The 10565-nt window shown below is 42.7% G+C and overlaps 1 protein-coding gene across 15 annotated transcripts in view; it reads left to right on the forward strand.

Moving 5' to 3' along the window:
• Positions 1 to 10146, forward strand: part of PAM (peptidylglycine alpha-amidating monooxygenase) — a 121321-nt gene extending 111175 nt beyond the window's left edge. For 4 of the 15 annotated variants that reach the window (XM_083576650.1, XM_083576663.1, XM_083576657.1 and 1 more), the window contains 4 exons: positions 1452 to 1505; positions 5930 to 6133; positions 8294 to 8350; positions 9336 to 10146. In XM_083576650.1, coding sequence (XP_083432776.1) covers positions 1452 to 1505; positions 5930 to 6133; positions 8294 to 8350; positions 9336 to 9517 — 497 coding nt within the window. In that variant the 3' untranslated portion in view covers positions 9518 to 10146. The remainder of the gene's footprint in view (positions 1 to 1451; positions 1506 to 5929; positions 6134 to 8293; positions 8351 to 9335) is intronic. The other 11 variants (XM_083576653.1, XM_083576660.1, XM_083576661.1 and 8 more) reach the window with 5 other exon arrangements.
• Positions 10147 to 10565: the final 419 nt, after the last annotated feature.

Genomic DNA, 10565 nt, shown 5'->3' on the forward strand with positions numbered 1-10565 from the left:
AGGCACCCCAGCAGAGGTTTTCAAACAGTGCTGCTCTGTGCTTTGAAGTCCTAACAACTGGAACTTCAAAGCACGGCATCACCTAACATCATAGAGATGTTAAGTTACTGCCCACCTGTCAGGAGATAAAATAATCTGGCCTGGCCCACTGGCCAAAGAAGTTTCCCTACTCCTGCAATATGACAGTAACTTCTTGTCTGTCTCTTCAGTAAACCCCCTAGATGAGCATCTTTGCCATTCTCATTCAATTCGCTCGGTTTAGTGGCTTTAAAAAGCAAAAGGCTTCTTGTATGATTAAGAGTGTAGTCTTCAGCTACAATGGGAAGAATAAAGATGTATGAAGGTAATAAATCTTAATGTCTAAAGGAATGGAGCAGCAACGATGTTATCTGCAGCTTTCCCAAATATATTGATAGTGCCATAATATGTAAGTGTTCTTGCATATTCTTTCTAGGATCTGATGTTAACTAGAGGTTTTAGAATGCCGGGGTGTTGCCAGCCAAAGCCTTGGAACCAAAATGCCACTAAGTCTCAGCTTCAGTGGACAGTGTCTGTGCTCTGCAAAGCTGAGTCATTTCTTCCAAGCCATCCACCATGCAAGCCTATGCCAAAGTATTTAACTGGGAATATATTGTGCAAATGAGGGGCAGGTTCTGGTTTTCATGATGTTCATAAATGTATCTTGAGCACAGGGTGTGGGCTTCCTTGATGCAGAATTTTCAGATGTGGTGAAGTGTACTCATCTAAGAAAGATGGTGCTTTAACTGAGGGATGGGAAAGATCTGGCCCACAGATCAAATTAGGCCTGTGAAGCCACCAGCCATACATACCCACCTGCCCCACGTGTGATATTGTATGTGAGACAGGTAAAGCCTCAGCTGCAGAAGAAAAAACCAGGAGCCTTAGAATTTATTCCCCGTTTTTCCTCTGAATTCAGCACAATTTAAATCCAGCACTGAATGCAAGCCCTGCTGGAACTGGCTCGTCTTAGGAGCTCCCTAATGGAGCAGATCCCTGCCAAAAGTGGGTTTTCATTCAGCGCTGATTCTGAAGCTGTGGCTGCAAAGGAAGAATCAGGAGCATACCTAGAGATGGCCATCATGACATCTCAGGTGGCCTGTGGTGGGTGGGCCAATTCTGGATCTGCCCCAGTATCCGAATCCAGTTTCACCCCCATTTTAACAGATTGGTTTGGGCGCAAGTCATACTTAATCCTGAGGTTACTATACTGGTTACAAAGGCAGAAAACCCTTTGAGTTTTGAGAGAGAGTACTTAGCTACTGTGTCCCATAGATTTTGCATATATTGCCAATTAAGACCAGCCCTGCTAATCTTCTAAGTAGTGCAGGCTTGTAAAGGCAATTGTGTGTCACAAATGGTGGCCATTACGGCCTCTATGAATCACACACATCACAAGGGCTTAAAACTGTTTTTTTGTGTGTGTGTTGCAGAAATGGAGCATCGGTCTGTCAAGAAGGCTGGGATTGAGGTACAGGAAATAAAAGGTTAGCCTTGTCTCAGTCTGACTGCCTTGGGGGGAAATGTGATGGCCTTGTATTACTATAAACAAGATAAAATATGTTTTGGAGATCTTCCTCAACTTAATAGTCACTATGGTTTCTATGTGCAGATAGCTGCCTTGGAAAGCACTTGTGTAAGCAAATTAAAACTTTTATACTTGTCAAGATTTTTCAGTTGTGTTTGTTATTCCTAAATACGAAAGCACTAAGAGTTATGGCGAGTCTCCTTATGCTAAGGAAGGTAGAGCTCAGGCAACTGACAGCAATGATCTTAGGAGTTCCTATTTATGGGCTTCTTTAACAAGGCAAGAAAAGAAAGTCTGAATCTCTTTAATGTTTTAAATACTTCCTAAAATATGATTTAAAAAATGGGCCATGCTTTCAGATATCAATGTACACAAGGTTGAATCTTGGTAAAATCATGCCAAAATTTGGCCTCATGCCTCCTTCCCGAAGCAAGCACTTACTGGGCTTGGGGAAGGAGGCAGGATGGTGACCTCTTGGTTCAGTGCCCTGTGTGGGGGAACCAGTCGTGCTGCCCTAAATCCACCTCTGAATGTACATACAAGCTAATTAACATAGTTGCAAACAACACACATACATGCAATTTAAAGCAGAGAAACCAACATGCCTCCCACCCAAAACAACTTAATGTCTCCTACCTCCCAGTGAGAAGAGTGAGGATGTGTTCAAAGTACATTTACACTTGCAAACAAGAATTTTGAGTACTGCCAATGGGGAATGTGGGAGAGATGATGCTGGAGGTGCCACCTACCATTTCTCTAAATCCCCTACAACTTAAAAGTGGTTTGTTTTCTTAACAATACAGTCATACCTTGGAAGTCGAATGGAATCCTTTCTGGAAGTCCGTTCAACTTCCAAAACGTTCAGGAACCAAAGTGCAGCCCAACGATTGAAGAATGGAGAATGAAGTTAATGGACTATGCAGAACTAGATAAACGAACAGGAAGGATTCGAAACCGGCGGAACCATAAATTCACGGAAGACTGGAGTAAATTTACGGACTATTTGAAAAGTATTTGTGAAGATCAGATGACGTTTGTAGGTTTGCAAGAAGTTTTGTGAGGAGTATTATTGGAAGTATTGCAAAAATGGAGAAGGGGAAGGATGATTTGTTAAGAGATGTAAAGGCAATATAAAGTTAAGAAATGCATAAGAAGTGGTTAAAACGGTGGATCATCAGAGGTGCTGATGGAAGTCTAAAAAAGATTGTATAAGTAATAAGTTTTGTGGTACATTTTATAATTTATATGTTAAAATCAATAAGAAATTCAACCAAGGGGAAGCGAGGAAGTCACTTAATAATGTTAATAAGTGTAATTTTAATAAGGTTATGATTTTTGTTTGTTTGTTTATAATTTTGTGAAAATCAATAAAAAAAACTTGAAAAAAAGAAAGAAACCAAAGTGCAGCTTCTGATTGGCTGCAGGAAGCTCCTGCAGCCAATCAGAAGCCACGGAAGCCCCGCCAGACGTTCGGATTGCAAAGAACATTTGCAAACCGAAACAGTCCGGATTTGCGGCGTTCAGGAGCCAAAACATTCAGAAACTAAGCTGTTCAAAAACCAAGGTACGACTGTACAATCATTTGCAACTTTACGAGGTAGCTTTGTAAATGCTCCAATTATATTGAAAAGATTCAGGATAGATTAATGATAGTAAATGAAAAAGAGTCTGAGAATTGGGCCTTGTGGATGAACACTCTTCGCAACCAGTGTTGGCTGTAGTAGTGGTTAGTGGGACAGTTACTGAGACGGAGATAGGCGAGGCAGAGGGAGCTCAGTGTGTTGTGGTTTCAGCAGCGAAGCCAGTCTTATGAGCGCACACTGCACCCAGCTCCCTGCTTCTTACTCTCATCTCTTGGTAACTGGCAGTGATGCTGGGCACTGGGAAGCCAGAGCCGAGCAACACCATCCCACGGACTGCTACTGATGAGTTGACTGCATTTGAAAGTTACCAAGCAACATCTTTTTCCAAAGCTTCCCCCCCCCCCCCCGCATCAGCCTTGTCAAGAAACTGCATTAGCACAGAAGCATGGCAGGGCTGAAATCTCACGAGGACAGACATCTTGTGAGATTTGGCAGTTCCTGCCTTGCCCAGCTGTGGCAGCCAAAGGCCACCTTCTGGAATTATCATGCCAGGATGAGACTTGCCAAAGCAGCCCTTTTACAACAATGAGCTTCGAAATTCCATTTTATCCGTGAACTCGCTGGGTAGTTGAAAGCTCACTTATAAAAATTGGATTGTTGAGGGACCTTAACGTTGCAAAATTGTCGTGAGGATAAATAAGCCATACGATTCTTTTGGCACACAAATAATGGATTTAGACAAATAGCTTTTCCTCCAGGTGTTGGAATTTGGCTTGTTCAATGAGCCTTGACTATGGACTCCATCATGTATCGAACTCCTTCACACAAACCGCATTTGCCCATGCGTAGCAACTGCAAAAGTCAATGACTGCCTGGGAGGAGGGTGCGTGTATATGTATGTATGTGTGTGTGTGTGTGTGGTCACATCTATTAAAAAGTGATCTAGAAGTTGCTACTCCTATAAGACATGATGCACATGAAAGCACATGCAGTTGATTGCAGCGTGGTCTGTTTTGCTTGTCTTTCATTTGAAAGTTATAATTCCTGTTCCTTTCCTTCTCTGGCAACCAAATCTTTCAGCATCTTGCACTTGCTGCTAATTAGTGTTTTACAGGAGGTTTCCGGGTGGCAGTGACTAGTGGAGACGACAACTTCTGCAGGAGTCAGCGGACAGAGCTCTGAGCTTTGTTGAAAGATCTGCTGCCCCCCTGCCTCCTAGACTGGCTCTGTTTGTGAGCGAATTGGCAGGGGGGCTGTTCAGACTCCTGAAACCTGACCCCTTTATCGGAGCTATTTAATTTCACTTTTACCCTTTATTCTCTTCCCCTCCCTGCTCATCTTTGTTATCCCTTCCCCTCTTAAGGATTAGTTAGGGACTTTTCCGGGGGGCTTCACAGAACTGAGGTTAGGACCTTTTGCGGCCTAAAGGTAAAGGGATCCCTGACCATTAGGTCCAGTCGTGGCCGACTCTGGGGTTGCGGCGCTCATCTCGCTTTATTGGCCGAGGGAGCCGGCGTACAGTTTCCGGGTCATGTGGCCAGCATGACTAAGCCGCTTCTGGCGAACCAGAGCAGCACACAGAAACGTCATTTACCTTCCCGCCGGAGCAGTACCTATTTATCTACTTGCACTTTAACGTGCTTTGGAACTGCTAAGTTGGCAGAAGCAGGGACCGAGCAACGGGAGCTCACCCCGTCGCGGGGATTCGAACCGCCGACCTTCTGATCGGCAAGTCCTAGGCTCTGTGGTTTAACCCACAGCGCCACCCACATCCCTAGTTCCTGCCAAAAAGCCTGAGCAGTTGGTCCAAAGCCACCTGAGGGAAAAACTACCGCTCCTTTGGGCGGTAGTCGTGGCTCAGTCTGCTTTGTACCACCTGGCACAAAAGAAGATTTTTTTCCTTTGCATCTAGAGAAGAGGCTGCAGAGGATATCGCACTGAGTAGGTAGTGGCTGAAGCAAAGCTGTTCTGCTTCACTAGCGGAGCCAGAGCGCAGAGCTTTGCCTGCTCTGAGGAGGTACTTTTGTTGCCTACTCTTCCCAGAGGGTGGGCAGACATCGTACCCGAGACCAGGAACTCAGAATGGTGGTCAGCCCCCTCCCTCCCTTTGGAGGACTCTGCTAGTCTGGGCCCTTCCCCACCAGCTGGGAGGCAGAGGCGCCATCTTCAGAAGAACACTGAGGCGGCCCAACACAACGTCCTGAAGTCACACAATGTCCTGACATCACTGCGCTTGGCTCGGCGTTCAGCCTCAACAATGGGAGCCCCTGGCCCCCTTTAAAAAAGGTTGAGGGGGCCCAAAGAGCCTTGGCCCCCTGGAGCTGGCATGCCTGCTGGGAGGTCAATGTCACAACCTCATCAGGATGCCTCAAAACTGTGAGCCCTGCATTTATGCCCTTTGGTATGTTTCCTATGGTAACTGGGAGGGGCCTGGAAAGGTTTGCAGAATGGGTTTGGGGCCTTGTTGAGTCCCAGATGAGGCAGTCCTTGGTCCAGGCCCAGTAGGGTGGTGCCCACAGTTCCTCTGGTTTCCGCTCCACCATGGTAGGGGAAACAAGGGCAAGTGAGAATACAAGTTGTCTGTAAGGCAGAGGGTGGCAGCTGCTCCAAAGAAGCTCTGAGCTCTGCCTACTGACTCTTGGCCATTGGTGATCAGCGCCATCCTCCTTCAACAGAAATTCACATTTCTTTTTTTCATTTTTTTAATACATGTTATGAAGTGAACTTCCACATTCCCGTGGAGTCCATATGCACAGTGTGAAAAACCTCATCTTTGTTCAATCTCCTTCTTTTCTTAAAGAAGCAGAGGCTGTCATAGAAGCCAGACTGACAAACAAACCCATGTCAAAGGAATTGTTAAAGAAAGAAGAAAAGCACCCCGTGGTCCAGCAGGCCAGCACCGGAGTTTCTGTTGTCCTTATTACGACGCTTCTAATTATTCCAATCGTCGTCCTTTTGGCAATTGCAGTATTTATCCGGTGGAGAAAGACAAGAATCTATGGAGGTAATTAGCTAACGCTTAAATTGGTAACAACAATCCTTTTTCATGTCCAAAACCTTCATGGAACCAGCACAATAAAACTGTGTGCGATGCTTATTTCCCCACTACTGTGCAGCAGTCAAATTTGAGCAGACAAAAGTAAGATGTGCCATGATCCCTGTATCTCTGGCCTTCTTGGTTTGGAAAGTGGCTTTTTATGTTCCTTTCTCTGTTCGGATTAAATTTTCTTGCAGTACTTTAGCAGGGGGCAGTGTTTTGTTTTGTTTTTTACTTTGTGGGTTCATAAAGATTGGGATGTTCAAAATGTTAGCTGAAGAAAGCGCAGCCAATTATGGAGTGGTCTTGCTGTCTTTTGTGCTGGCTCTGAATAAGATCTCTCTCCTTTGGATGTCTCCAACTTACTCTTTAGAATCCGTCTGGGCCTCCCTTGATGTGGAATTCCTTCTGTATGTGCTAAAACAAATAACCCTTCACTTCCTTTTCTTAAATTTCTATAATTTAATGCTTGCAAATAGGCCAGAGTAACAGCACCCATTAACTTACCTATCATAGATGTATGTTCAGCAGCAGCAGCATTTTATCGGTTCAGAGTAAAGACCAAGTGTTAAGACCTATCCGTCAGCTAACTCTGTAAACAAAGCCATGCAATAATTGCAAGGAAACCTTCAAGTGGGATTTTGAGTGCAGAAGGGACAGGAAGAAGGCATGCTTAACCCTTCTCCCATCCGCCATTTCTGCACTCTGCATCAACTTTCCGTGGCCTTTCCCTTCTCGTTCATAATGAGAATTGGTTTAGAGCAGAATAGAGGAGGAAGGAGAGGAAAGAGCTTCCTTTAATGGTGTCTGCTCAAAATCTACCACCACCACCACTGAAAAGCTGTTTGGCTTTACTAAAGACTCGCTCAGGGGCCTTATTACATGCATTTGCTAATAATATGTAAATAACGGAGGGGACTTCTCACATTATCGCAGGTGGAACTTGCACTTGTTCCACATTTTGGCCCATTAAGGATGAGGGCAGAGTGTGTTGCCTTGCTCTTTTTGATATTGTCACTTATCCAAATCTGATCAGCTACACTGTCGTGCCATACTGGCTTCATGGCCCCTGTTGCAAAAGTGGCTAACCTGGGGTCCTCCAGATGCTGTTAAAAGTACAGCTCTCATCATCCCTGACTGTTGGCTGTGTTGGCTGGGACTGATGGGAGTTGTAGTTCAACAGCATCTTGAAAACTCCAGGTTAGCTACCTCTTCCTTATTAGCTGGATCACATCAGGAAGAACTCTTATTTGTTGTTTAAAAACTGTCAAAGCAGCTGCCAAGAGACAGTGAACAGAAATGGTTCAAAATGGTACAAAAATTGCAGTGGGTTTTCTTTTGCGGGGGGCGCTTCAGAGTGTGCTTGCCCCATGTTCATCTACAATAACTTGGATTTGCCCTAGTTTTTAGCTCCTGTAAGCTTAGGAAGTATAGTTTTCACATGGGAAACATTTTATAAATACCAGAAGCAATTCTGCAAGTAGGATATAGCTCAATATATAAAGAGTGCAGCACACGGTGTTTCCAAACAAGTGCTACTATGTAGTTTTGCCCTATGGGTATGACTTTTCAAAAGTAAACCTTGTTGGGAATATTTGAATTAATGTTTTGAATTAATGTTTTGAATTAATGTTTTGAATTAATGTTTTGAAAGGCTAGCTTGGTTTCACTATGACAGATTTAATGAGGGTTTTTTAAGATTGTAGAAAATATAACTTGAAAAAAGGGATATTGCACATACTTTTGTAAACCAAGAAATCTTTAATAGAAATATGTTTAAAAAAAATAAAGAAGTAATTTTAAGGGAAGTCACTTTTAGAACTTAATTCATTTTCTCAGTGGGACAAATCCAGATCTCACGTCTTTTACATTCTAGGGTGATATGCGAAAGTAAAATTCTAATAGTCAGCGGCAGAACAGAATCATTTACAAATAGTGCTGTTACTTTTCAGCTGCAAACACAGCAAAACCACCAAGGCCCAACAGAGACTTTGCCATTTCATTTCCATTTCTCTTCCACATAGCTTGATTTGCACAAATCCTGCTTTATTTTCTGGTGTGTGTTGATAATATAATTCTGCTTGAGGGTGCTTGCTCCTGATGTAGCAATATGTCTCATTTTTATAGCTGATGCCGAACATAAACTTGATTCAAGTTCAGGGGGAATCCTGGGCAAATTTAGAGGTGAGTAAAGGGAAAGCAAAGACCAAGGATGAGGGCAGGAAATAGTCCGGGCACTGTAGCGACACCACATCATTTCTACTCATCGTACGAGACTTGAACATGATGTCTATTGTGAGAATCTTTCATAAACTGGTTTTACAGCCAGTTGGGGCTGGAAAGCAGGACATAAACATAGTCCTTCATTTACAATCTGGTGTTACACTCCTAAGAAGTCAGAGACCCATGAAAGAATAACAATGTTTTTTTATTTTTAATAAAAGATCCATGAAAGTATATGCTCTCTGTGTTTATGGGCTCTTGTGTGAGATATTCCCAGATGTATCTAGCAAGTGAGCATTGCATTGATTCTCTTCATTAGATGTTAAATGCCTGTCTGCCTCCTGCCTAGTACAAATTGTCTGTCCTCTGCTAATGAATTTGGCAGCTATTCCTTAGGAGAATGCTGTAGTGATAGTGTTGAGTCTTCCCCTTATCTACCATGTAAAGCCTTGGGGAGCGGCTGATTTGGTTTGATGAGGAACACAAGTGTGTTCCTAGAGACACAGAACAATACTAAGAAATTGATCTTCTGCAAATCTTCCCTTTATATAATGAAGAAAAATAATGACTGCAATTATTTCTCTCAGCCGAAGTTCAAAATAATCCCTGAGCTAACTTTAAAGGGGGGGGGGTCAGAGAAGAAGATGGAGGCTATTATAGTTAAGAAAGCCAATCCTGTATTGTGACTATGTCACACCTCTCAAGGGAAGGCATGATGGGGGAAATGTACAGAACTGAAGATATCAGCTGATTGCAACAGGCAGATCAGAGGACTTTTTCCGTGAGTCACTTTATACTGACCTCAACAGGTGTTCTAAGAAGCTGCTGTTCTTGAACGAGCACAGCTGCCATCTTAGGAAATCAAAAAGCAGTATGATCCAAAGTAGCAACTTGTGAGAATAATGGGCACATTGAACACTTTCTTAAAGCATGTTTCCGCTTTCAGGAAAAGGTGGCGGAGGCCTCAATCTTGGGAACTTCTTTGCAAGCCGCGCAGGCTACAGTCGAAAAGGATTTGACCGACTTAGTACGGAAGGGAGCGACCAAGAAAAAGATGAGGACGATGCCACAGATTCAGAAGAGGAAGATGCTGTTCCTCACCCTCCAGCGATACCTCCATCTTCCTGAAATTGGCCTTTGATTTCTACCTTGTATGACTCTACAAAGATTGCCGGATTTAGCACGTTTTAAGATTTTGTGTATTTAATTGTAAACTGTACTAGTCCTTTGTGCGACTGTACACAATTCGCCCCCTCCCTTTGGCTTCAGTTTGGTTTTAGAGTGTGACCATTTCATATCAGTGCCATTGTCTTCTGTGAACCTTTTAATAAAGCAGAACAATCCCATTTTAATTGCAGTAATGATTTTGAAAGTAGTAGTATCTGCTCATTTCAGTTAGGGACCTTCTCTATATTTGTAAATAAGTCCCAGCCTCTGCTTTAAGAAAACATTTTTTCAGTTCCAATTTTTTCTTTTGTGCCTTTTCACGTTCAATGCCCTTAACCTATCACAGAACAGAGAAAATTTAGTGCCACAATGAAACAAAGCTGCTAAAACTCCTATTTTTTAAAGAAAAATCACTAGCATTCTGTTGCTTTGAGGGAAAGATTTTTAAAGCCTCTATTTAAAATGGTTTTTCTTCTTCCTCGAGAATTTGTGTGTTTCCAGGATGTCTTATTTTTAGATGGTTATACTGTTAGAACACTATTTTCAGAAGCTGAATGTAATTTGTGTAATAAAGTGTTCGCAGAGCATTAGCTGTCAGAGTGTACTTTGGAATTTTTGCATTGAGGTGGGAGAGGGGAATGGGTCTTTGTATGCAACTTTTTGTAAGCCAATACCTCAAACCACTGAATACAGTGCAAAGTTTTATCACTGCTTTCTACTAGCAGTGGGGAGGAAAAGGAAACCAAAGTGTTATTTTGTATGAAAGATGGAAGATGTTTTGTTACATGACATATTATTTTTTCTTTTTTAAAAAGCAAAACTTAAAAACCTAAAACTAAATTTGCATTACATGTATAAAAAGCAAGCGTTGGTTTTTAAAGAAAAATCTGGCCTGTATATCCAAACTTCAGGGTATGTACTCAAATAAAACATTGTCAGAGCTAAGAGGAAACCTGTGTCTCAACTTGCATAGAAATAATTTTATTTTTGCACATTTCCTTCCCCAATC

This window comes from Podarcis filfolensis, assembly GCF_964270895.1.
Source record: "Podarcis filfolensis genome assembly, chromosome: 11".
Classification (NCBI taxonomy): Eukaryota; Metazoa; Chordata; class Lepidosauria; order Squamata; family Lacertidae; genus Podarcis; species Podarcis filfolensis.